At 59.3% G+C, this 27,225-nt stretch overlaps 1 protein-coding gene across 2 annotated transcripts in view; it reads left to right on the forward strand.

Moving 5' to 3' along the window:
- Positions 1-5,102: 5,102 nt before the first annotated feature.
- The window catches only part of NIBAN2 (niban apoptosis regulator 2), a 49,271-nt gene continuing 27,148 nt past the window's right edge, over positions 5,103-27,225 (forward strand). The window contains exon 1 of one of the 2 annotated variants that reach the window (XM_079790616.1): positions 5,103-5,315. In XM_079790616.1, the coding sequence (XP_079646742.1) occupies positions 5,261-5,315 (55 nt within the window). In that variant the 5' untranslated portion in view covers positions 5,103-5,260. Of the gene's footprint in view, positions 5,316-11,732; positions 12,301-27,225 lie in introns of those variants that run through there. The other variant, XM_079790617.1, reaches the window with a different exon arrangement.

Below are 27,225 nucleotides of genomic sequence, written 5' to 3' on the forward strand. Positions count from 1 at the left end.
CATCTAGGCACAGGTACATAGTTTAATGGGCCCTACAAGGGAGTATGATGCAGCCCTTAAAAATTAGTAGGATTAAAAATCCATCGGCATAGGAGGATGTTCCTGTAACATCGCTAAGTGAAAACCAAAAACGGGCGAGTAAATAGTGGCCACAGCCAAGAATCCGGTTTCGCATCTGAGAACTAGAGGAGTGTGTGTGTGTGTGTGTGTATGTGGGTGGGGGCGGGGGTGAGCGGAGGGGGGGTTGGGTTCGGTGGACGGTGCTGTTTGGTTCGGTGTGCTCAGCTCTGGAGCAGGCAGAGCTGTGTGGGGGTCTTATCTTCATCTCCTAGGAGACGAGTGCCCCCCAGCAGGGCCTCTTTCACCGAGCTGTGGTGAAGAGTAAAGAGCAGAGGGTGCTGGCCCAGAGCTGGGTACAGCATGAGCCCACGATGGATGGAGCTTTGGTTGTTTTCATGAACCCTTTGCGGTTATTCCCACTCCCTGCTGGCACTCTGACACCCCCTTGTCTGACTTTGGTGCTGTTGGGTCCAACTTGGAGTCCGTGACCTGGGAAGGTGGTGAGCACCCCCTTCTTGGAGGTCTGCAAGCGGAGGCTCTCACACGGGGAGTCAAATGAGCGCGGCCACTGCAGGCACGAGCCGGCCAAGTCGCAGGGGCCAGGCGGGTGCCCGCTGTCACATCCCCCCCAGCGCCCAGGACATTGCAGGTGCTCACCCAAGCTCCCATTACACCGGACACTAGGAAGGTCACGTTGAAGGAGGACAGTCCTTGTCATCAGAGAGGAAGAGCCATTGAAGCAAATACCCACAGAGGACACAGTAATTACAAATGTGCTGATGGCCATGACGACGCGGGGCGGGCGGGGACAGGAAAGACCTCTCGGCGAAGGGCGGTTTTAGCTGAGGTCTGAAGGATGAATGGTGCTTGGTGGGGCAAAATGGGGAAAGGGAGTCAGCACGTGTAAGGCCTGACGCAGGAGGGAGCGCGGCTGTATGAGGATGTGAAAGGTCAGAGAAGGGCAAGGGGAAGGGGGCCGTGGAGAGGCTGGCCGGAGCCACGCTTAGGGTCTGGGCCTGACTTTATCTTGAGGACAGTGGGAGCCGGACGGTTTGAAGCAGGGGAACCACCTGGTCACATACGTGTTTTAGAACAACCCAGGTGGCTTCCAGTGAGGAACACATGGGAGGCCGGAGCCGGGAGGCCAGCCCAGGGCTGGGCAGTAGTCAGCCAGGGTGGCGGCCACGGGGCCTGGCCTTGGCTGTGGGGTGGAGCTGGCCGCCCGGAGGAGCAAGAAGGGAGTTCAGCAGCCCAAGGCCAGGTGACAGATGGCACAGGCTGAGCTGAGGCTCCATCCACCACCACCCAACAGTTAATAAAGAGGGGAGGTCCGGGCGGGGTGCCAGGGTCCCTTCCGCACAACGGGCCATGCCAACTGGGTAAACAGCAGGAGACACATGATATTTCTTAAAAACAAAATCCTGATTCATTCACACTCCCTGTTGTTTACCCGAGGTGTTTGTTTTTTTTTCCTCCTGGGCTATTTCAGGTCTGACAGGTTTGAGGGGAGAACAGAGCCGGAGCTCAGAGCCAACTGGGAGGGAGAGGGACCAAGGGGTCAAGGGAGGTCCTTCTTCTTCCAATGACACTGGGAGGGGTCCTGGCCGGGGACCCTCCTGGATGTTCTGGGGCAGATCCCTTCCCTTCTCCCGGCTCCTGGCCTGCTCTGGCCCCTGCCTGCTGGATCCTCCCTCTCACAGTGAAGTGTTCTTATTCATCACCTTCGGGTCCTTCTTTCTCAGTGTGGGTGCGTGGGGCGGGGCAGCCCTGCAGGAGGCAGGTCGGCAGAAGCCACTTCCTGACAAAGGCCGGGTGAATCAGGAGCTGCAGGGAGGGGCAGGCCTGGCAGGTGGGCAGGAGGAACCCTCCCTCCCTGCGCTTGATCTGGACCCTTCCTAGCCTTTGTTCACATCCTGGTATCTTCCACGAGGCTTGAGGCCTGGGGCCCGGGCCAAGGCAAGGGTGGGGCAGAGACTGGTGGATAGAGATGGCCCTCAGCGCCCTAGGAAAAGATCAGACCTGAGAAATTCTTCCTATCGAAAGAATGCTTCAAGATCAATGAAAAAGATAGACATCCCAGTAGAAAAGCTGGCAGAGGATAGGAATTTTAAAAAAACCCTACTAATAGCCAGCAAATGCGTGAAAAGATGTTTTAATTACTCAGAACTAAAAACTGAACATCAAAATGGCCTCAAGTGAATGCACTGCATGTCGGTGCAGAGAGGCCGAGGTGATCAAGTTCTGGCCCGAGACACCCCGGCGGGGAGCAGGGACTGGGAGGATGCCGGCTTCATTAGTTGGGGCCACTGTCCGGGCTCTGAGCAAGCCCACCCGAGCCCCTCTCCTCCTGACACCGTCAGCAGTAAACAACAAAGAACACCTCCTTAAAGATACGCCTGAACACGTGGGTGTTGTAATGGCCTTTCTTACACTCTAGAGCAAGCATGTCAAACTCGAGGCTGGTGGGCCGCACGCCTTGTAAATAAAGGAGGCACGTGGCCCGCTGGCCGCGAGTGTGACATGCTTGCCCTAGAACAAAAACATACGGAGGTTCTCATGAAGAAGTTGCTCAAATGGAATCAGAGCGGTCATCGGCAAGGAAGCACAGCGAAGACTTTTAGGAACAGGAATGGACTCTGTTGAGGACAAATTATCCAGTGAGTTAGTGTTCAGTAACCCAGACATTAAAGGAGCATGTGGCGGTGATGTTGGACTCCGAGAACTACTCTGGCTGTGAGATCCAGAAAGCCTGTGGGAGCCCTGGGCTCACTGAGGGGGATCATGTGGCTGTCACGTGCTTAAGGTTTATAATGCGTGGTGCCTCATGAGGAAAACAAAGTAATGCATTTTGAGAAGGAGAAAAACAAAACAAAACATTCTCAAGCGGAAGGGCAGGGGTTCCCAATTTTTTATCGTAGAGAAATCCTTCTGATGTCTAACTTCCTGGAACCCTTAATCCTTCCCGCTTCCTCATAGAGTACTGATGACTATATTCAATTTTCCTTCCTTTAAAAAAATGTCCCTCTTTCCCCACCCAAAGATCACAACTGGCCTGATTTATTAACATGAAATAGTGGCTGCTGACAACTGCTAAAGGACTTTACAATCTTCCCAGAATGAAGTAAAGCAATCCAATGCTTTGGTGCAGGAGGAGCCTCCCAGCGGTCCCACCCACCGCGGCAGGGACCCCCCTCTTCTCTTCCCTATAGGCGTCTTGGACTAGCCGCCGGGCCCCCGGGTCTTACACCGACACTATTTTTAAAAATTGATTGATTGATTGATTTGAGAGAGAGAGAGGGAGGAAGGCGGGGGAGAGAGAGACTAACCGTGGTTTGTTGTTCCACTTATTTCTGCATTCATTGGTTGATTCTTGTATGCGCCCTGACTAGGGATCGAACCCGCAACCTTGACGAATGGGGATGACACTCTAATCAACTGAGCTACCCGGCCAGGGCTTCGCACTGACACTCTACCTGGCATGCCCCCTCCATGCCTACCTACTCGGTGTTTAAATAAGGATTGCTATGTGCATACAATAGAATATCATGTTTTAAAAATCTTCACAATTGGTGATTCTTCCAACAGAGAAATTGTGAGAACGGTAGATAAGGCAGCGAAGGCCTTTTGGCCCTGATTCCTGGCGTGGCACCTGATCCACAAATGGTAGCTATTCCCAGATCTTCACGGAGCAGCTTTCAACGTGTCACCTCCTCAGAGAGCCTTCCTCGACCACCTTTCTAGGTGGCACCCCCACACATGCCACTCTACCCCCTCATTCTATTTTATTATCTTAATGATTACCGCTCTCTGAAACCATGCTATTTATTTCCTGTGGTTCTCCTGCCAGCGCAAGAACATAACCTCTGGGGGGCAAAGACCTTGATTATCTTGTTATACTGATGTATCGCCATCACCTGCAAAGGTGCTCCATACATCTTTTCATTTTTAAATCAACTTTATTAAAGTATTGTTTACATATAATGAAATGCATCATTAATATGTATAGGTTGACCATTACCCTGTATGACCATTACCCCAGTCAAGGCATAGACCATTTCCACCTTCCCCAAAAGTTCCCTTCTGATTTTTTTGCAATCACTTCCCCTCCACCCCATTCCTAGAGAATACAACTGGATGACCCTTGGGGTGCAGCACAGGGGGTCTGAGCATCAGCAGCCAAGGCCTCCGCCACCCCAGCCCATGATCTGGGAATCGCGGTGGTTAACCCATCTATGCACCTCGGCAAGTCCCAAGGTTAAGGCTGAAACACATTCCTCTGGTACCCGCGATCCACCCAACCCAGCCCCTCAAGGCCTGGCACCCTAAGTCCACGCCTGCGGGTCCCTGGGTTTTGAATCTGAGTCTTAGGCAAACTGGAAAGAGCTATCATTTTTTCCATTCCTCACTCGGCCGGTCCCACGAGCCACCTCCCGAGGGAAGAACCCATATGCTGAGCCCAAGGAATGTCCTCCCATCACTGGGACCAAGAATGGCTTTGAGCGCCGGCCGTCCCTGCCCCCTCCCCTTCCCCGGCAGGTTGTGCAAGACCGGAGGGCACACCTTCCAGGCGGGTCGGATCAAGGCCGGGGAACTTCCAGGGCTCGGGCCGCGGCGGGCGGGGCTGCGAGCCGGAGGGCAGGGTGCAGGGAAGGGGGGCGCAAACGCACTTCGGCCTAGCGTCCCCTACCAGCCCCCCCCACCCCCCCGTCCTCCTCGGCGGGGCTGTCTCCCCGCTCAGGGAAGGGAGGGAGGGACACCAGGCGACCCGTTCTTTCCGACGCCCCCACAGCCGCGTCTCTTTCTCCGGTTGGGCCCGTGTCCCGCGCGCCTCCCCGCGCCTCTCTCTCCGGGTCCCCCTTCTCCGATCGGCTCTTTGTCTCCGTCGGCCCTGCCGTCCCGGCGTCCTCGCCACCCCGCCCCGCCCCGCCCGGGGCCGAGGAGGGGCGGGGCTCGGGCCGGGGCCGGGTCCGGGGGCGGCGCCTGGCGGGGCGGGGCGGGGCGCGGCGGGGCCGGGGCTGGGCTGTCCCCACCGACGCGGCCGGAGCCGAGCGCGGGCAGAGCGGAGGCCGCAGCCGGGGCGGCGGGAGCGGCGGGAGCGGCGGGAGCAGGGCGGGTCGGCTTCATGGCGCCAGCGGCGTCCGCCTGAGCAGCGCGGGCAGCGGCGGGCGGCGGCGGGGCCGGGCCGCGGCTCTCCTTCGCGATGGGGGACGTGCTGTCCACGCACCTGGACGACGCCCGGCGCCAGCACATCGCAGGTGAGTCCCGCGCCGCGCCGCGCGCCCGGGGTCCGCCCGGGGTCCCTGGCCACGCCCCGCCCCGCCGATCGCGCGGGGGCTGGGGTCTCCGAGAGCCAGGCCCCGGGTAGGGCAGCCATGGCTGGGGACCAAGTCCCTCGTCCAAGCTGGTCTCCTCCACGTCTGGGCGCCCCTTCCCAACCTCTTGGGGGCTCATCCTTCTCCCTCCCCAGGGGACTTGACACCCTCTCCCCGCTAAGGGAACCCCCTTGGAGCGGGTCCCGTCGGATCCCCCAACACACTACCCCAATCGAGCTATGGGGGGGGGGAGGGGGTGTCGTAGGCGGCCCTACTCCCCCCCCCCCCCGCCCCCACCTCGGATATCCCGCCCGCGATCATTCCAGGCCCACTCAGCCGGCTTCCCGAACTGTCCCAGTCCCAGCTTTCCCCGGCCCGCCCCGGCCCCGGTACACGTGGCTGAGACTTCCAGGGATGAGCCCATAAATGCCTGGGACTGAGCCTGGGCAGTGGGGCTAGGAATAGTTGGGGTGCGCAGGAGGGGTGGGTCAGAACCCCATCCTTTGGCTCAGGCAGCAGGGTGCTCCTGCTGTTCCCTGGGGGAAACCTGTGACTGCAGCTGGGTTCCTCCTCCCCAGCCCCAGAGAATGGAGAAGGGGGGGACCTGGGAACCTCAGTTCTGTGGCTCACCTCCCTGCCCTGGGAGAGGCTGCCTGGGTGGAACCCCAGGGTCGGGTTCCCCGCGGTGAGTTCTTGGACAGGCCTCTCAATGTCCTGGTACCTCGGTTTTCTCCTCTTTGAAATGGGGTGAATGGTTTCTTCCTTAGTTATGAGTTGTTGAGAGACTTAGTGAGATAACTTACGTAGCTTGCTTGGCACAGAGCCTGGCATAGAGGAGGCACCCGTGCACAGGTTGCTGGTCCCTGTGGGTGCGGTGGCGGGGGTGGGGGTGGGGGTGGGGGTGGGGAGGAGGAGACCATTCCTCTCCACAGTATTTGCCTCTCCCTGTCCGTTGTGCCCGGAGCTCTGTGTCCGCTTACAGTCTCTGGATGGCCCCGTAGAGAAGTTTCAACAACTGTGTGCTGCCCTGAGAACAGGGACCAGGTGGCCCTTAACGCCGGGTCCCACCCCCTCCGGGCTCAAAGAAGGGGCTGGGGAAGGCTTGTCCGGTGACTGTGGTTCCGGCCCGTGGCCTAAGCTCCCCCTTTGTACCAGAATCTGGGGCTGGGCCCGCGATGAGGGTGATGTCGAAATGAGTCAGATCCTCTGAAGCCCGGGACCAGCAGGGGGTTAAGTCCTGGAACTCTGCTTGTAGGACAAGGACTCTGGGAGGGGGAAGGCCGGGGCGGAGTCTTCCTGTCCCCTCCCTGTTGGTCTCGGTCTCAGTAACAGTCCATCCATTCACGACCTCCTGTCGGGGCCCCTCACCCGGCTTGGGTGGGGTGTGCCTCACTTTCTTCAGTGGGGTTTTTCCTTTCCCCACGCCCACTCCGGCTCTCCCCTCCTCCCACCTCCTGGGCTGAGAAGTGCCAGCACCCGCTCCGCTCCCCTGCCGTGTCCAGGGGAGGAGGCGGAGACCACAAAAGGTGAAGTGTCCTGTCCTGGACAGGGTTGGGTTTGTTTTGTGGATACCAGGCTGGGTGGAAGGGGGCTGTGCCCACTCAGAGCCGGCGGCCTCCCTCTTCTCAACACTTCAGTGCTATTAATAACCCCCTTCAGATGCCTCAGATTCCTGGTCCGAGCTCACCTGGAGGGGCTCCTGCAGCGGGGGAGGGGAGGTGGGGTGGGAGGGGGGTGGCAGGTTGGACGTGGAGGAAGCCCGCAAGCCTCCAGCCCCTCCCAGGGAAGTGCGCTGCCTTAGCAATCTGCGCTGGAGGGGAATGAGGGCATGCCTTTGCCACCTCCAGTGATCCTGCACCTCCTCTCTCCACCCAGAGAGCAGTGGGCACTTTCATGCCAGGCAATTAAAATTCCAGTGCCCTCCCTACCTGGGCCTGTTCTCTGCCCAGGAAAGCTGAGGCCGCCCCTGTAGAAACGTCAGGTTCGGAACACCCCTCCCCACAGTGCCCTGAGCTCCGAGGCCTGCTCGGGTTCTGTGGCGTGGCTGGCCCGCCCGCCCCGAGCGAGCAGGTGAGCAGGTGAATGCCAGCGGGCAAGTCCTGGCAGGGGTCAGGCGCGCTCCTGCCCACGGTGCTGTTTTGCTGTTTTGCTGTCACAGGCCCTTTCATCCTGGGATTTCAAAGCCTCTGGCAGGCAGGGGCTTGCTTGTTCTCACACCAGGGCCCCGTGGGGCTGGGGCAGGACGATTTCCTCCTGCCTTCCTGAGGGAGTTTGCTTGGAGGACAGAGCCCTGGCCCGGGAGCCGGAGGCCTGCGTCACCTGGGCAGCCACTCGCTCTGTCCGGGCCTCAGTTTCCCTAGTGGAGAACGGCAGAGGTGTGCTACCCGATGGCTGGAGTTCCGCCCAGCTCGGAGCCGAACAATCCCAAAGTTTCCCCACAAGTCGCCTCCAGACGTGAGCCAGCCCAGGGTCCTCACACGGACTCCTCCGGCTTATTAGCTGGCAGGACCTTGGCCCAGCATCTTAATCTCAATGTTCTTATCTGTAAAGTGGGACTCAGAGTCCCTTCCTACGAAGTACTATTGCAAGGATTTAACGAGATAAGCAAGGTAAGAAGCGCAGCCGAGTGACAGAGGCGTAGTAAGTGCTCAGCAAACAATGGCTCTGATAGAGATGGTCATTTACTCTCTGTTACGGATTCTCTGGTGGGCAAGGAGGGTGGCCAGGTGTTTGGAGTTTGAAGGGGGCAATGGTAGCTGTGGGTCAGGTCCCATTTCTCTGAGGGTTGTGCAGTCCTGGGGTCAGGGTCTCTGGATTCAAGAATTCACCAGGGTTTTCAGAAACCTTGATGCCTGGGTTCCTTCCATGTTGGCACGTGTGTGAGATGATGTGGGTTATCTGGAGCGGGAGGGCAGTGTGGGAACCCTACAGGAACTGGGAGGTGAAGAGGTGGGGTTAGGCCCAGAGGACAGGCCTAGGACAAGAGCATGGGGGTGCTGGGGGGCCCGTGTCAGAGCTGTATGGGGGACTCTTTGCAGCCACATAAACCAACATGGAGCAGGTGAGGGAGTGAGCTCGCTGTTGCTCAAGATGTGCAAGTAGGGGCCAGTGCTGCGCCTTTAGCAGAAAGCCGGGCATTGCCTGGAGGGGCCCTCTATCTCTAGTCCAGCCTTGAAGGACTCGCCATTGCTGTAGAAATTCTGTTGACCAGGATGAGATTGGGGCGGGGGGGGCTGAGGAACCCCCCTACACACACACACCTGAGAGGGCTGGTGAGGGAGTCTGCCTGCACCTGTTTCCCTCCCTTCTGCCAGGCTCACCTTTCCCCTTGCTAATTCTTTTTCGAAAGAGCAGCTTTATGGAAACATAATTCACCTGCCAAACAATTCACCCACTTAAAGCGTACAGGTCAATGCTTTTGTGTGTGTGTGTGTGTGTGTGTGTGTGTGTGTGTATTCACAGAGTTGTGCAACCTCCACCACAATCAGTTTTCAAACATTCTCATCACCCCTGAAAGAAACTCGACCCGTTAGTAGTCACGCCCAGTTCCTCCAGCCCTTCCCATCTCTCTGCATCCACTAGGACGGTGGTCGGCAAACCGCGGCTCGCGAGCCACATGCCACATGTGGCTCTTTGGCCCCTTGAGTGTGGCTCTTCCACAAAATACCACGTGCGGGCGCGCATGTACAGTGCGATTGAAACTTCGTGGCCCAGGCGCGGAAGTCGGTTTTCGGCCTGGGCGAGTCTATTTTGAAGAAGTGGCGTTAGAACACTCAAGGGGCCAAAGAGCCGCATGTGGCTCGCGAGCTGCGGTTTGCCGACCACTGCGCTAGGAACATTGTGAGGTTGCAGAGGCATCGAACACGCCATGCGCGAGTGTGAGGTAGACAGCCCAAAGCTCCTTCCCTCTTCCTCCCTCCCATCCCACTCCCAGAAGAAATCACTCCAGTGTGGCGTGCGGCTGTCTCCAGCTCTGTGTACGCATGCCGTTAGCTCTGTTTACAAAAACAGGTCCCATTATGTGTTTCTGTGGTTTGACTTTTTTCGCTCAGTGTATTGTGAACATCTCTCCATGTCAGGACACACACGTCTGCCTCGTCCTCCTGGGGGGGTTTCTCTCGGTGCAGGCGTGGTTTATTTACCCATCCCCGGTACTGGACATTTGGTTGTTTCCAATGTTTGGCTAGTAATCAGAGCGCTGCCCGAACCACTCAGCCCATATCCCGAGCCTGCCTCCGGCGTCACAGAGGCCTCCACATGGAACCCCGGGGTCCTGTGCTGATGTATCGACGCGCAGCCTCTGAAAAGGCTGTTACCATGGGATACCCCTTCCGGTCGGTACGGGGGTCTTGTTTGCTTATTGAGCAAAACAATGAACGCCCTTTTCCAAATCGGTTTTAAAAATTCACCTCTCCACTTTAGGAAGTGGCTGTAGGTCCCGGAAGTGAAGGGATGGAGGTGTCTGCTTCGGCCACCCCCTACCCACGCGGGTGGCTACCCAGTTGCTGCTGGGCTTTGCAGAGAGACCCAGCTGGCCGGAAGCAGTGCCCGGCTCCACCTGGGCTGCTGCCCTTCGCCAAGGTCCGGGCCAGTCCCTGGGGTGAAACGCCTGGGGATTCTGCTCTGCTCTTGTGTCTCTTACATAATGTGCTTTTGTTGGTGTTGACCCTGCCCTCCCCTTTGTCCGGCCTCCACTCTGTCCTTTCTCACTGCTGAGGCCTCTGGCCTAGCCTGCTAGGAGCTGCCTTCTGCCTCACCCCTCCATCCTTCCCACTTCACCCCTCCGTTCTTCCCACTTCACCCCTCCATCCTTCCCACTTCACCCCTCCATCCTTCCCACTTCACCCCTCCATCCTTCCCACTTCACCCCTCCGTTCTTCCCACTTCACCCCTCCATCCTTCCCACTTCACCCCTCCATCCTTCCCACTTCACCCCTCCATCCTTCCCACTTCACCCCTCCATCCTTCCCACTTCACCCCTCCGTTCTTCCCACTTCACCCCTCCATCCTTCCCACTTCACCCCTCCATCCTTCCCACTTCACCCCTCCATCCTTCCCACTTCACCCCTCCATCCTTCCCACTTCACCCCTCCATTCTTCCCGGATTCACTGCCAAAGAGACCTTTCTAGACCCAAATTGGGCCACGGCCCTCCCTCCCTGCCTCTGAATAGTGAAGTTTAGACAAGAATAGGCATCACTTGCCATCCTGTGATAACCACTTTATTCTTTTTTTTTTTAATCTTCTCCTGAGGAGGGAGGATATTTTTTCCATTGATTTTTAGAGAGAGTGGAAGGGAGGAGGAAGAAGAAGGGGGGGGAGAGAAAGAGAGAGAGAGAGAGAGAGGGAGAGGGAGAGAGAGAGAGAGAGAGAGAGAGAGAGAGAGAGAGAGAGAGAAAGGGAGATTGGTTGCCTCCCACACCCACCTGTCTGGCCAGGGATTGGACCTGGAACCGAGGTAGGTGCCCTTGACCAGGACTTAAACCTGAGACCCTATGGTGGCAGGCAGACACGCTAACCACTGAGCAACACGGGCCAGGGCCCCACTTTATTCTTTAGTGGCTTTCCCCTCTGTGTTTATAATACATTGCCGAGACCACGACTCATTTAGTGTCTTGCTTCTTCCGCTGAACGATGTATCGATAGGTCATTGGACCCCCCCAAAGGCTGCCTCTTGTGCCACCCGAGGCCATCCATACAGAGAGGCCACCTTCTTAGCCTTCCCCCTAACGCTGGGCAATGCCATGCCTCCCTGTGACCAGACAGCTGGCTTTCAGGGGCAAACTGAGTCACTGTGTTTGCTTCCTCCTTTTCTGCTCTGTTCAGCTCTCCTGCTGAGGACAGAGTCATCCTCTGGCCCTACTCTCCCCTGGCAGCTTACACCGATCTGGGCCTTTAAGGGGGCTCCTTCCTGGGAGCATCTTTCCACAGGGCAGAGGGCTCAAAGGGGCTGCCTGTGAGGTGGGACATGGACTGATGACATGGGGGTATGTGACCACTTACTTGCCGCTTCCCCGGCTGGTACCTTTAGGGACTCTGTTGATATGTCTTCTGCCTGAGGGTGGTGGTTGATGGAGTAGGGAGGGGCCGTATGCGTCTCGGAACAGTCTCTGTAAGATAAGTCACCCTTTAACTGAGCACTTACTATGTGCCAGGCCTTTCGTTGCCTGTATACCTCACGCATCCTCACCCTCTGCGCCCCTCCCCAACAGGTGGAGGTAGATCAAGCTAGTGGCAGGCCCAGGCCCAGACCTGGGAGTCCGAGGTCTTAGCTGTTAAAACCACCAGGTTGGGCAGGGGGGCTACGTGGAAAAGGTCTTGACAGGAAGCAGGCACTGGGGAGCAGGGGGCCGGGGCCGGGGGGTGCTGAGGATGGGGGGAGCTGATGGGAACAGAGCTGCGTGTGTCAGAGGCTCCTGAAGGTTGCACAAACCTATCCCTTCTGTCATTACTCATTCTGAGACTAAGTCCCTCCTTGGCCGGTCCTGTTCTCCCTCACGTCGCCCCCTCCTCCTCCGCAGGCAGAGCTCATGACTCACTTTGCCCTGGGTCTCCAGCAGCATCATCCTGCGGGTTGCACAAATTCCTGAGCTGCTTTCCTCTTCCCCCGCCCCGCCCCCTCCTCCACGTCCCTGCCTGGGAACGGAGGGTTGCCGGCTAGTTCTAAGGAATAATGAAGGCAGATGCCTACCTCTCCCTCTGCCTCTACCCTCATCTCCCCTCGCAGAGCTGCGGAGCCAGCCGAGCCCCCCTCCTGTAGAATCTTAGGCTCTGAGTCAGGAAGGCTGCAATCTTCTGATCTCAGAGATTTTAAAACTGGAAGAGCAGGAAGTACCTACCTCTCCAGCGCACCTGGTTCCACCCGCTGGGAGCTGCCCAGGTTTGGAGATACACTACCCCTGGCCCACTGCCTGCTGACACAGTGGATGGTAAGGGAGTTGGGAGGTTCGGGGCAAGGCTCTGCAGTCAGACTGCTTGGGTTCGAGACCCAGCTCCGCCACTAGATGGACCTGTGTTTTGGGACAAGTGGGTCCCCTTTGCTGAGCCTCAGCGTCCTCTGTGAGAGAGGGTGGCAGGACCAAGAGCTGGACGGGGAAGCAGGGGGCTGGTGAGTGGTGAGAACAGTAGGTGGTAGCTGCTCTGATTTGCACTTCCTTGAGGGCGCTGTGCCAGGTCTGTCCTGGGGCCTCAGGCACCCCCAGCCCCTTTTCACGTGCCCTGGAAGTTGGCATGCCCCAGGTTGAGGAGCGCCAGCCCGCGGCTCTGGACACCTGCCGCCGTCAGCAGGTACCTGGAGGACGGTGCTCCAGGGGCCATGGTTACATCATCCACATCATCCACACTGTGCCCGGCACTGGACAGGACACAGGACAAATGAGTGACGGACAGATGGGAACACACCCCCTTGCCTGGCCGCGTGTCCAGAACTTGACTTTCGGGTCTCCAGCCTGGTCCTGTTGACTCTGGACCAACAGCTGTGCCTCTCTCTGTCTTTTCTGTGCACCTGTGACCCGAAGACCAGTACCTACGCCTGGGAAATCTCTGCCTCTGAGAGCCCTTTCCTCAGGGACTTGGGATGCCTTCCAAAGGCAGGCTGGTGGGCTTGGGTGTGAGTTGAGGAGTGGGTTGAGTGAGTTGAGCTCTGGTCCCAGACACACTTGGTCCTTCTTTTATTCATTCAGTCAGTCAATAGTTACTGAGCACCTATGTGTGCCAGGCACTGTGCTAGGCACCAGGGGCATGCTGATGCACACACTCCTGCATGGCCCCTGCCCTTCTTAGAGGGTCAGGCCTCCGTGGAAAGTGTGAGGGGGTATGTGTGGCCTAGTGGGTGAGGGAGGGAGAGGGTGAAGTAGAGGGAGCCACAGTGGACCTCGGAGAGAAGGGGACTTTTTCCTGAGGGTCACGGGGAGGCCTCAGAGGTATTTTCAGGCGGAAGTGGCACAGGCAGGTCGGCTGTGCGTGAGGGGAGATGAGAGGAGGACCCGGTGGTGAGCGGGGACCTGGGCCAGTGTGGATGGGGGTGCGGCACAGTCAGGGGCCAGTGTGGATGGGGGAGATGTGTGAGGTTGGGGAGATCCGGTGTCTGCTCTTCTTGCCCCGGTGGGTTGGTTTATCGGGGCAGCCAGTGGTCCACCTCTGCTCGCATTCCTCCTGGGACAGGAGACTCACTCCCTTCCCAGGCAGCTCTGAGTGTGAGAGCCTCCTTCCTTTCCCCGGGCAGAGTGGGAAGAGGGCTAGGCCTGGGTTCTGAGGACCCAGTTTTGAGATCTTGTCTCAACTACCCTGCTATTTGACAGGGCCTTTCCCCTTTCTGGGCCTCAGTTTCCTCATCTGTAAAGTGGGCATAAGGTAGCCCAGACCTGCTAGGTTGTGAGGGATCGATGAGATGATGTGGGCAGAGCTCTTTGGGCTTCGGAAAGCGTTGACTCCCGTCATCATTAGCTATTAGTGTTGTGCAGAGTCCATGATAGGACTGGCCAGGGAGCCCCTCCTCCCAGGGAGATCAAAGTGCAGGGCTTGGGCCAGGGCTTGGGTGCAGGGTCCATGTGCAGGGGCGCGGGCTCCAGTGGGCAACGGGGCATTCAGGAGGGGCAGAGGAGAATGAATTGTGGTTTGCAAAGTGTGAACTCCACTTGCCCACCCCCACACACATCTGTGGCCAAGCCAACCACAGCGGCTGCCCTTCCTCTGCACACCCCACGCAGAACAGAGCTGTTCGTGCCCCGCCATGTTTGTTAAGCCAGAATCTTCTAGAAGAGGAGTCCCTTAAGCAGGAAACTGCTCATTCCCTGTGCCCCGCCACCTTCCAGGGGCCATACCGGTGCAGGCTGGAGGTGAAGAGTCCCAGGGCTGGTGCCAGGTGACCTTTGGCAAGCCCTTCTTCCTCTCTGGCCTCACCTTGCCTTTCTGCGCAATGGGCACAGGACCGTCTCGAGTGCCCTTCTAGCTCTGGCTTCTTGGGAGCCTGTGGCTCTTGGGCTGCATTGAAGGCCCGGCGCAGGTGCCTAGAAAATATTCATGGCATGATGCCATCTTGCTGGGGAAGGAAGAGCTGTCCTGTGCTGGCCCGAGGGCCCGAGCTGGGTGGTGGGGATGGCGCCTCAGGGCTAAGCTTGGTGGTGGTTATGAAGCGGTGACATGAGCGTGTGGGACGCAGGCCAGCCAAGGAGCTCCATCGGGCTGGGCGCCGCGTAGTTTGCGTACCGAGATAGCGGATCTCTGTGTTCTGCGAAGTGTACACACTGGCGTTAACACTTGGTCCGCCCAACTCCAGAGGTAGCGTGTCTGACCTTGAGGGAAGGTGGCTGGCTTCTGCCACCGAGGGGCCCCGTGGCCTGTTACCGTCCTCGGAGCCTCGGCGGTCAGTGCAATGGGCAGCTGACCCTGCCTCGGGCCGTGTGGATGCTGGGAGGCCGGTGTCCCCTCCACCTGGGAAGTGGCAGTGCCAGTGCGGCTGGGTTCTGGGGGGAGCTGGCCTGCAGGGACTTAGGGGGTGATGGGCCATCCGGAGGGGAGTGAGCTGACCATCGCACTTCCGTTTCACGTTTTGTTTTGTTTGGGGGAATGTTTGAGGGGCGGGGGCGTGGAGGAGGGAGAAAAGAGAACAGAGCTTAAGGTCTGGGGAGCCGCAGCGGCCTGGAAGGTTTGCTGGGTCTGCCGGCCACAGCTCGCCTGGCGGAGTGTGGAACTGGTCCGATGGGCACGTCTAGCCCAGACCCTGCTTCCTCCTCGCCGGGAAGGACCCTTTGCGGTCACCTGACCACCCCTCCCCCCATTTGTAACTGAGTAAACCGAGGCCCAGAAGAGAAGGGGAGGCACCCAGGGTCCCGGAGGCTGTGGGAGGGGCCGGAACCCCGCTGCCAGCGTGAAGCCCTTCCATTCCTGGGTCCCCTGCGCCCCCATGGCCGGCCCCAGACAGCAGAGACCGTCAGGGAAGGAGTGAGCGCTGGGTGGGGCTGTGAAGGTTGTAATTTGGAGAACCGAGTAAACAAGCCCTCCGTGAGGAGAGAGCGGGCTCTGTGCTGGCCTCACAGATAGGCCAGTGTCTGAGGGGAGGCCCAGGCCCGCCCGGCCCGCCGCCGACAGTGAGACGGTGAGGTGTCCTGGCAGATTCAAAAGAGCCAAAGCTCCCCTCCCCCCCCCCACTCCCACATTTAATGCTTCCAGGAGAAGGGGGGGGAAGAGGGGGCGCCGGACCCCCTAGGGTGACCACTGCTCCACCCTCCAGGCTCAGCGTGGCTCAGCACAGGCACCGCTCGCTCCCTGGGCCTCGGTTCCCCGTCTCTGAAATGGGAGCGATCTGTCTCTCGAGGAGGGTGGGGGGTGATTGGAGGGTGGGGGGTGATTGGAGGGTGGGGGGGTGATTGGAGGGTGGGGGTGATTGGAGGGTGGGGGGTGATTGGAGGGTGGGGGGTGATTGGAGGGTGGGGGGTGATTGGAGGGTGGGGGGTGATTGGAGGGTGGGGGTGATTGGAGGGTGGGGGGTGATTGGAGGGTGGGGGGTGATTGGAGGGTGGGGGGGTGATTGGAGGGTGGGGGTGATTGGAGGGTGGGGGGTGATTGGAGGGTGGGGGGTGATTGGAGGGTGGGGGGTGATTGGAGGGTGGGGGGTGATTGGAGGGTGGGGGGGTGATTGGAGGGTGGGGGTGATTGGAGGGTGGGGGGTGATTGGAGGGTGGGGGGTGATTGGAGGGTGGGGGGTGATTGGAGGGTGGAGGGTGATTGGAGGGTGGGGGGTGATTGGAGGGTGGGGGGTGATTGGAGGGTGGGGGGGTGATTGGAGGGTGGGGGTGATTGGAGGGTGGGGGGTGATTGGAGGGTGGGGGGTGATTGGAGGGTGGGGGGTGATTGGAGGGTGGGGGGTGATTGGAGGGTGGGGGGTGATTGGAGGGTGGGGGGTGATTGGAGGGTGGGGGGTGATTGTAGGGTGGGGGGTGATTGTAGGGTGGGGGGTGATTGGAGGGTGGGGGGTGATGGAGCGAGTGGCCGAACACAGGAGCCCTTTCTCTCGGCCGGCACCTCAGACTCTTCACTTCTTTGTGGCCCGAGGCGGCGGCTCCCTGAGCAGAGGGGTGACTTTCTCAGTGACCTGAGCCTCGGCCAGCTCCTGGGAGACCAGCCTCCCATCCCGTCAGGCAGGAGTGGGCCCAGCTCAGCTTTCCTGTTTTCCTGTTGAGGTCGAGGCAGAATCTGAGAGGAGCTGCTTCTGGGCCTTCTCCACAGCTGGGGGCTGGGCTGCCTGTCTGGTTGCGAGCCACGCCCCCCCCACGCCCCATCCCCCCTTGCAGCCCCCCTCCCTCCTCCCGGGCAGGCCGGCAAACTTCCTGTGTGATTAGGGGCAGAGCCTTTACCCCGCTCCCTCCCGCTCCCCCTCTCCTCTTCCTGCGTCCCCTTGTGGCTCTGAGGTCTGGCTCTGAATGGGAGCTCTGTCCTGCCTCCGCTCTGGGCCTCAGTTTCCCAGGGCTCAGGGAAGGGGCTGGATGACTCTGGAAAGCCCGCTGGGTGAGGTCCCAGACCCCGGCCGGCCCTGCAGGACCCATGGACTAGCGCTTGCAGCCAAGGGCACGCCTCCCTCGGCCCCACCCGCAGTCTGGGCCCTTGCGTGGTTGTGGTTCTGATTCTCCTCTAAGATACGACACCATGAGCGCTCGGTCAGTGTGGCGTCGAGGGGCAGAGCTGGCTCCAGCAGCCACTAGCCAGGTCCCCCGCACGGTTCCTTTGGTCCAACTCCTCAGTGTCGTCGGCTGCAGAATGGGAAGGATGCTACTTCACTGGGTTGTAAAGTTTACATGGCGTGCCGTGTGTTTATCAGTTACACTTACGTGTATTTGACCCAGCGGCCGGGCACAGTGAATCAGTAGCTATAATTAACACCTACTGGTTCCCATGGCTTTAATCCCGCAGCAGTGAGTGAATGAATCAGTGGCCTTGCAAGGTTTACCTTCTCGCAGCAGATAGGGACCCCGGGGCCATTTGGATGAAGGGTCTGGTGGGTGCCGAGTGTGGGCTCGGGGTTTAGAGGGGCGGGTGGGGCAGATGCCGCGGGTGCGGAGCTTCTGACTTCCCCTCTTCCTTCGGGAAGGAGTGGTCTGGGCCCCATGGTGACCGCAGGCACGGAGCTCAGGTGGCCGCACAGGACTTCCTTCCTCCTGGCCTGTGCTCCTCGCCGTCTGACTCTGGCTTGGAGTCCTTTGTTCTTGTCCTTGAGCCCCGAGGGGATGCCCAGTCCGGGAGAGGGAGGGTCCTGGGCCTGGTTCCTGGTCCCTCTGCAGTGCCAGCGCCTACAGGACTGAAGCCCTGGCGTGACGGGCAGGAGACCGGACACCTGGGGCCCCCGCTGACTCACCGACCCACTGTCACAGGGGCACACGAGTTTGACACCCAAATCCGGCTCGCCCGGGCCCAGTCTGTAGAGCTCAGGGAGAGATGAGAGCAGCGGTGACCAGCCAGTCCCTAAGTAAATTATTATCAGAGGGCAAGTCTTTGTGACAAATGACCGCCCGCTAGAGCGCTCACGCTTGTGGGCCCTCGCAGAGCCCCGATGGTGGGGTTGTCACAGCAACGCCTGCTATTGGCTCTCGGGTCACAGATGAGGGAACAGGCTCCCGATGGCCAAGGGACTGGTCCAGGGCCCTCTGAGTGGGCGGGAGAGCCAGCCCCCGTGCCTTCCCGCTGGGCACCTCATTCCTTGTCAGGTAAAGGACCTGCCTGGCCCCAGGCCACTGCTGGCCCCATACTCCTGGGTTTTGGGACGGCGAACACAGGCTCAGGGACTGCAAAGCTGAGTTGCGGGTTCGGGGGACTGGGTTTTGTAGTCCCTGAAATCCTTTCTTCGCGCTTCCTGAGGCAGAAATGTAGGGTACAGAGGCCTCTGGGACTAGAGCGCTGGGTCCTTCTAACGCTGCGCAGAAATGACGCCTGAGGAGGGTGGTCCTGGCCGGCCCCCCCAGGAGGAGCAACACCGGAGAGGTGGCTCAGAGCCGCTGGTGAAAGCCCCTGCCATTCCACACCCAGAATGTACCCCAACGTGGCCGAGTGGTTACGTTACGTTATAGCATTGGTTACAGCAAGAAGAAAAAAAAAAGGATGTCAATCAGTAGGTCATGTTCCATGGCATCACATGTGGCCCATAGGTGAGGATGTAGTTCTGTTTGGCTGCAAATGTATATGTCTGTACAGATGTAGAAAAAAATACAGAAGGAAATTCATCGAAATACCAATAGAGATTTTTTCGGGGTGGTAGGATAATGGATTTATTTATTTTTCTTCGTTCTCCCTTGATTTCTTTTTCATGGTAAATATACTAAAAATTTAAAACTAGTCCTATTGGCCATATTTTGGGGAAAATTTTGATTCTTTTGTCTGACTCCAGGATCTAAGCCACTCTGGCCTGTGGGAACCCCAACGGGGTTGAGAAGGGCAGGCTTGGGAAAGAGGTAGAAAGCAGGGAAGATTCTGGAAGGAGGGGTGTTTGCGTTAGGTCTTGAAGGACAGGATGGATTTTGGCCACCACAGTCGGGGTACAGGCAGGTAGAGGGAGTGGCTTAGCGCAGACAGTTGCCTGTCCTTGCGGGGGAGGGGAATGTGGCCAGAGAGAGAGGGGCAGGAGCTCTGCCTGGTGTAGCCGTGAGGGCCAGGCAAAGGGACCAGGGAGCGGGGCGCCCTTTCTCATCAGCACTCGGTGCTCAGGGCTTCCCCTCTGCCTGTCTTCAGTGTGACCTCAGCTCTTTCCCCATCCGAACAGTGGGGCGTCGTGAGCTTTCTGAGCGATGCCACTCGCCTGGTGCCCGCACAGAGCGGATACTCAGAGGAGAGTTGCTGCCCTTGGGGGTGCAGTGTTCCCTCCTGAAGGAGCCCAGCTGCCTGGACTCCGGTGACAGGATGGTGTTAGGCCAGGTCTCTCAGCAGCGAGCTCTCACCTCCCTCTCAGACCCACAGTGGCTCCCACCTGCCGGCACCCGCCAAAGGCTGGCCCTCAGTTCCTGGAGTCTGAGCTTTCAACGTCGAGCTTCCTCAGAACTGTCCTTGTTGTTACATGAACAATAGCTATCGACCAGCGCAAACAAGATAAAGATAATAGGAAGAAGGTGAACATGGCCAATAATCCTGCCACCCAGAAAGAATGACGTCCAGGCATTTTCCTGATGCAGAATCAACAGTGGGGGTGGGCACCCGCATAGGTGCCCCCCCCCCCCCCCCCTGTCGGTGTGTTGAATGGCGGCAGAATGTTCCATTATGTCCCAGTCGTAGGCATTTCAGCTTGCTCAGCCAAACCTCTCTTGCTGGGCACTTGAGCTGTTTGTGTTTCTCCCTGCGGTAAACAGTGCTCTGTGGATTACCCCATTCTTTCTACGGTTGGGAGCTTGCTCAATGCCAGCTCGTGTGTGGGGCTGTGGGTGCCCGTTGGGGAGGTAGCCATTGTCCTCACCCTCCCAAGGACCCCTTTCTTGGAGGACACACCCAGCATGGAGCTCCGGCCCAGGTTGGAGGGGGGCGGAATGAGGGCACCTGGGAGCCTGGGGAGCAGCAGGGGAGGCTTGTGGGAGGACTGAGTGTCTAGGCTAAAGGCTGAAGGAGGAGGACAGGGTCATGGGCAGAGGGGCAGCTCTGCAAAGGCCCAACGCCCAGGCACTGGGGGAACCAGGATGTCCCAGAAATCGGTGGTTTTGCCGCGGTTCTTGTCGGCCATGGCAGCGGCTTCCCCCTGTGCACAGCACTTTGGTCGTTGTTTCTCGGTGTCCATACACCTTCTGTGGGGGCCACGGAAGCAGGGTGATGTGCCTGCCCCCGGTGAGCGTCGGCAGACCAGGCCTCCGCCTCTCAGCGTGGTCCCCCGCCCCGCCCCCCCACCTGTGCCCGCACAGAGAGGGCCTGCTCGGCTCCAGTTTCTAGGCTCTTCGCAGGTGCTGTATCGTTTGACAGAATCTGCTGGAAGAGGAAACTGAGGATCCGAGCTTAGGTGACAGCTCGGTGTGTGTGATGGGGTGGTGACCTTTTCTGCCGCTGATGTGTGTGACCTTGAGCTCGCCTGGCCAGCTCCAGATCCGGCCTCAGCTGTACAGGAAGCGCCCTACTGGGATTGGAGAGGCCCTGGCTGAGGCTGCCCCTGAGGGTGGGGAAGGTCTGTCCACAGGCCTGAGCTGGCTTTTCTTTTCTTTTCTTTTCTTTTCTTTTCTTTTCTTTTCTTTTCTTTTCTTTTCTTCTCTTCTCTTCTCTTCTCTTCTCTTCTCTTCTCTTCTCTTCTCTTCTCTTCTTTTCCTTTCTAAATATATTTTTATTGATTTCAGAAAGGAAGGAAGAGGGAGAGATAGAAACATCAAGGATGAGAATCATCCACCGCTGCATCCTGCACGCCCCCTGCCTGTACCAGGGATCGAGCCTGCAACCCCTGCCTGTGCCCTGACCTCCTGGTTCATAGGTCGACACTCAACCCCTGAGCCACATCAGCCGGGCCTGAGCTGGCCTTTCTCAAAACCCCTTCCTCTCCCTGTGCCTTAAGATGCCTGGGAGACAGAGTGGAGGCACTCTGGTGTAACTGCTCCGTCAGGGGCAAATATTGGTGCTGCGTGCTGCGTGCTCCATGCTGGGGATATAGCATGAGTGAGACAGACAGGGTCCCTGCCCTCGTGGGGGAAACAGACACTAACCAGTTAATTATTAAAGCAAAGTTGTGCTGATGCTAATGGGGGGTTCTGACTTGCATGGGGGGCGAGGGGTGACTGTCAGGGACAGTGCTTTCAGTACCCAGGTCGACAGGTGGAACTTGGAGCAGTTTGATCGAGCCTGACGGGCGGGCTCCTCTGGGCCCGCCCACATGGTCCTGTGTTGGGGAGGGAACGCCGTCTTCTGTCAAGTCTGAGGGTGTCAGGGCCTTGAGGGTCCAGTGCGATGAAGTCAGCCCCTTCACTGGACGGAGGAGGAGGTGGGAGCCAGGAGGTGGGAGGGACTTGCCCAGGGTCACCCGGGGGCAGTCAGTGCCCAGTGCGCTTAGCCCTGCACCACCGCCTGGGGTCTGCCCCTGGAATCTGCATTGCTTCCAGGGGAGAGAATGAGCCTGTCCCCAAACACCTACAAGAGACACCCCCCCACCTCCCCCGGGAGGCAGACACAGAACTCGGGCCTGTTGCTAAGCGCCGTTTTTCAGGGAGCACAGACGGATAGGGGTCATGCGGGCACCTGGAACGAGGAATGTGCGGCTGGCAGGGCCTCCGAGGGGATTTTTCTGGTACCTCCCCTCCTGGTCCCCGAGGAGACCTGCAGCTGGTGAACCAGGGTGGGGCAGGGCCTGCGTCCTCTGCCGGCTCAGAGGGCAGCCGCAGGAGTCTTGTTATTTGAATAAACTTTTCATCTTCTGTCTGCATGAAGCCTCCCCGTGCTCTGGGTCCCTGGCATTCCTGCCCCAGATTGGGTTTCCTCTGGCCCAGCAGCAAACACAGAGAGAATTTTCATATCGACTCATCCGTCCTCCCTCCCCCTCCCCCTCAGCCTCTCCCTCCCTGGCTTTGAAAAGGCAGGAACCCTCCCCCCCCCCGCCCCCACCTCACTTGCCTTCAGGACCCAGGGAGCCAGCACTGCAGGCAGGTGTGTGTGTGTGTGTGTGTGTGTGTGTGTGTGTGTGTGTGTAGCCTGGACTCAGTGTAAGGAATGTTGACATCAGAGGGCACTCGGCTAATGAAATGCGGGGGATTGTGCCTCTGTCTAGCCCTTCTCTGTTAGAATTGGGCCACAGTGCCTGGCATGTATTAGTGATTGGTTCTTATTAGGACAGCAGCTGGTATTTATCGGGCTCTTACCCACTGTCAGGCAGAGTGCCAAGCACTTCTCACACTTTGTCTTCCTTATTCCTCACAGCAACGCTTTGAGGCGTGTACTCTTTTCCTCCCCATTTTGTAGATGAAGAGACTGAGGCTTGGAAGTCATTGTCAGTAGCAGAGCCAGGTCTGCCGGTCCCAAAGTTTGTGTTTTTACTGTTACCCTCCCACCTGGGGCAGACTCTTCGCTGCAGCCTCCTTGCCAGTTGGCCATCCAGCCTCGGCTTGCACACCTCCGGTGATGGGGAACTCGCTACCGCCCAGGGCCTCCGGCCCCACACTGGGCACCTTAGGTAGGAAGCCCGCTCTGGGGTTTTCTCTGTCGCTGGTGGGCCGCTGGAGAACAGACTCCAGTTTGGCTTTCGCCTGCTCTGGCTGGGCTTTCCCAGCATCTACTTTCCCAGGGGATTATCCACCTCTTTTTGTTTGGGGAGAAGAGCTAAGTCCTTCCTTCTTTTCCTTAGCAGCTCCTACCTGGTACTCAGCCCTTTAAAGAATCATTCATCGAATACCGAGCAAGATTGATGTTGAAACCCTAGAGGATTTTCATCGATCTGGATGTCTTAGTCAATGCGTTAAGAAAAAAAAAAAAAAAAAGGTATCACTACAAGGTACCAAAAAGCAAGACGCACAAGGTCCTGCCCTCGTGAAGTTCAAAGCACTTTTACCTCTAGCCTCTCCCTTGGCCTTGTCTACCTGTGGGACGTGGAGGCTCACGGAGACCAGGAACCACCCACCTCCGATGCCATGGAGCAAATGGGGTTTGGCCGCCGAGGTTTGGTGGCACGCCGTGGCATGTGGCTTGTTGGGTGTTTGCTTGCAGGATCTTCATTTCTCTCTCCATTTTCCCCTTCTGAGTAGTTAACCTTCGGGGGCCAAGAAGCATGTAGCTGCTGTTCTGGTTCTTCTTTGCTGGCATGAAACACACCACAGAGAACTGTCGTTAGCACAGGTCGGCCGCCTCTGTGCCCATCCTGATGGCAGCAGCCGGAGGAGGAAGCAGCTAGTGCACAGAGAACACCGAGGCTCGGCGGCGAGGCCGCGGGAGCACGTAGCTGGGGTGTGCTCTGTGTCTGTCTGGCTCCCCAGCCAGGGCCCTCTGGGGCAGGAGGTGGGAGTTGAGCAGGGGTGCACAGTGCGAGGTGGCTGGCCCTCCGGTGACCTTGTAGCTCCGGGAGCCTCCACCTGCCTCTGACCCTCCCTTCGGTCCTTTCTCCATGACTCCATTGGCCTGGGTGTGGCTTTGGCCGTGTCAGGGCCCTGGTGCGGGACACCAGCCTCCGGACCAGCCTGAGACGTGCTCCCGAGAGTAGCGGGGGTGCCCTCCGTGGCAGGCACAGCGCCGGCACCAGGGGGGCTGTGGGTAGGCCGGTCCTGTCCTGGGCGGGGGACGCTGCAGGGGGGCCTTGGCACCCCTTCCTTCTTCACCCTCCCAGCTTGGGTCTGTGCTCCCGGAGAGCAGGGACGCCTGGGTTCTAGGCTCCAGAACAAGCCGCCAACTGTAGGCTGCGGTACGGGCAGCGAGGGTGGGGCCGGAGGGGAAGAGAGGGCTTTTGTTCCCCTGTTTGTGTCTAGATGGGAATTGACTGCTTCCCTCCAGGCAGCCTGGAGGTGTAGAGCTAAGCTCGGTCCCGGGTGCTTGGGCTTCAGTCTGCCTTGTTTCTGACGTTTCTCTGGGCCTGCACTCCAGCCCCCCCTCCCTCCTCAGGCCCTCCGGCCTCAGAGCTCACGCTTCCCGCCAGACCCGGCTTGCTGAGCTGAGCCGTGGTTAAATATTTGCTAACTGAGAAGAGCTTTGAAGGTGGCTCTGTGAGAACTCCCGACCAGCTCCTCCTGGCCCGCCGCCTTGCCCCAAAGCTGCCTGCGTGACGGGGAGGCCCGGCCAGCCTCTGCCCTGCTGAGCCTCCCGCCCAGGCCCACGCGGCCTCCTGCACAGCCAGTTTGGCATCTGAGACGGGATGAGCTCCCACCGCGTGCTGTTCACTCAGCCTGTGTTTACTGAGCGCCCACCTGGGCCGGGCACGAGCTGGGTGCCAGGAGGTGGTGGACAGGGTCTGTCTCGGGGGGACCGGAAGGAGCCTTCCTCAGTGACAGTGATTGCAGCTGGGAGGAGTGCCGAGGGTGGTGGAGGCTGCGGTAGGAGGTTGTGGGGATGGGACTTGGGGTGGGGGGTTCCCCGAGGAGGTGGCGTTGGAGCTTGGGGAGGAAGAGGTGACGTTTGCGCCTGGCCAGATGGACGGGGTGGGCTCTGGGAGAGCATTCCAGGCCAGAGACCCCAAGACCAGAGCCTGCTTCCCTCTCTGGGTACTGAATTCCCAATGACTTCGTTCTCCCCGTCCCCCCAGCCTCAGTTTCCCCATCTGTCCAATGGGGAGCTTGGACTTGATCTCAGAGGGCCCTTCTCAGGTCCAGTGGCCTGTGACCCGCCCCGGGGAGCCGCCCTCCAGTGGGGACTGTCCCAGCGGAGTCCACGCGGACTTGTGTGAGTTCTCGCCGTGGACTGGGCGGGCCCAGGCGCTGGGATGGAGCGGGGAGCAGAGGCTCCATCCTGTGTGATGTCACTTCACCTCTGAGCCTCAGAGTCCCATTACAGACAGGGTTTAATAATACATCCGGGCGAGGGTTAAATGAAAGAAAGTTGGCTCTCATTGTTAACACGGGGCGCTGCCTCAGTGCCTGGCATTGGGCTAAGCGTTACATGCATTAGCTCATGCCCCAGTTATTATTATAATTATATGCAAATGGGGACTGCAGAACATTGTGATGGGAGAGATGACATTTGGGCCGGGCCTTGGAGTCTGGCTAAGGTTTGGAACTGTGGGAAGAGGGGAAGGGAGGCCCGCCGCGGGCACAGCCCAGGTGGGTGCGTGGAGGTGGGCAGTACCCGAGTCGGGTAGGAGATGGGCAAGGCGGGGCGTGGGGCGGGAACGCGGTTGGGATGGTGGTGGAGCCTGCCTTCGGTTCAGAGTAATGTGTTTGCGGGCTGCGGTTTGCCAGGCCCTGGGTAGGTGATGGGGGAGCCCACGCTCTCCCGGGCTGTCGGAGGCCAGCGAGAGCCTTTGCAAAGTGCCCTGCGTGACCGTCTCCTGCTGTTTGCACGGCCATGGAGTCGGGGTTCAGGCCCCAGTTTGGAGCGTTCTCCTTCTCTTGACCGCTGGCTGACCTTGGACAAGTCGCTGGGCCTCAGGGCCTCTGTTTCCTCAATGGGGTGATACAGGACCCACCTCCTGGGGTGGGGTCAACATTTGCCAAACACCCTGCGGAGCGCTGGCCCCTGTGGCGACGCTGCCTTGCGCCTGTCCAGCGGTGTGGCGTTAGGCAGGCTCCCGCAGTGCCCCATGCCTCCGTTCTTCCCACTGTCCACTGGGGTGATGACGAAACCTCCGTCCTCCTGGCCACTGAGATCTGCCACGTGAAGTCCCTCGCACAGAGCTGGCACGCGGTCAGATGGCCGTCATCAGTGGGCCTTGGGTGTGCTGCGGGCAGCTGTACACGTGGGGAGAGGTTCTTCCTTGTTCATAACTGGCCCCGGGGAGGGGTGACCTAGCAGAGGGTCCCTTCAGGGCACCTGAGGCCGGTAGGGAGGGAAACCTCGGGGTGGCCGCCACCTTCCCCGGGAAAAGGGACGGCATTGTGCACATTCTCGTCCCTGGGACCCAGCCACAGCCCTGGGTTGGGCTGAAGCCTCCCTTTCTGTGGTGAGGAATCTCTGGGGTGTGTGTGTGGGGAGCCTTGTTGCTCAATGGGGGCGGTGTCTCTCTGCGGGGGGCGGCCCTGGCTCCGGATCCCGCCTCTGGCATCCTGCTCTGGGCTGTCTTCCCATTCAGTTCCTACTATGCGCCAGGCCTTGTCCCAGATGTGGTGGGCACTGCCAGGGGGAGTCAGACAGGGAACATGCCTTGACCAACTAGGAGATCAACAGGGGGTTTGTGGGAGCCACAGAAGCTTTTTGAGCAGGGGAGCTTCAAGGGGGAGGATCAGGTAGGGATTTGGAGGCTGTGGCAGGCATAACCTGGGCGTGGCCTGGCTGGGGGCCAGGGGCTATTGGTATAGTCTGGGCTGAGCTGGACTGGTTCCTGGCTAGGAAGCCTGCTTCAACCTGATGGCCTTGTGCTGGGGGGCAGGGCACGGGGGTGGGATGGGTGTGAGAATCCTCTCGGGGGGGCCCCCAGTGGGGTCCCAGGGACCTGCCATTGCTCTACACCCCTGCTTCAGGGCATGCTCCTGGGGTGACCTGATCAGTCCCTTGCTCCCCCGGGTGCCGGTCCCCTTCTGCACAAGGACTGGCCTGGGGCGCAGCAGTGTCCCGCCGTCCTGGATTTGGCTCTGCTGCTGGTTCAGGCTCTCTCCTAGGCGGGCTGCCCAGCCCGTGCCTTGCTGGCCCAGGGAGCTGTCATTACCCCTCACCCGGTTCCCCCTGATGACGGGTCCTGAGCAGGAGCCTTGTCAGCCTTCTGGCAGCGGCCACCCACAGGCCGGTAGCACCGCCCCCAGGGGCTGGCGGTCTGGAAGGTGGGGTGAGACGGGTTTGCCTAAACTTGGGTTTAGCCTGCTGGACTCCGACTGTCCCGGGTGCATGTCATTTACAAGCTAAGCTGTCTGTCCCTAGGGAAGTCACTTGCCCTCTCTGAGTCTCCGTGTCCTGCCCTGTAAAGTGGGGACAGTGCATGCAAGAATGCATGCAGACGTGTGGCACCATCCTGGGCACAGAGGAGGCGTGAACAAACCGCTGTTGCTGCCATGTGTGAACAGTCGTAATGGGGGCGGGGGCGGGGGGTGTCATGCAGGAAGGCCCTGGCTAAGCACTGGGGCCGGACAAGCCGACCAGTGACCCTAGGAGAGTGTCTGCACCGCTAAACCTCAGGCTTCCCTGCTCTCCACGGTGGCCCTTTGAACAGCTGTGACACAGGGAGGTGGCGCCCCTGCCTCGCTCTGTCTCTGCTCTTCCTTCAGCTCCGGGGTGGGTGGCTCTGCGGTGGGTGGGGGTGGGGTGCTGGGCTGTCTCCCCCACATTCCCTCCTTGGCCCTGCTCCCCAGCGC

The sequence above is a fragment of the Cnephaeus nilssonii genome, assembly GCF_951640355.1.
Source record: "Cnephaeus nilssonii genome assembly, chromosome: 14".
NCBI classification, from domain to species: domain Eukaryota; kingdom Metazoa; phylum Chordata; class Mammalia; order Chiroptera; family Vespertilionidae; genus Cnephaeus; species Cnephaeus nilssonii.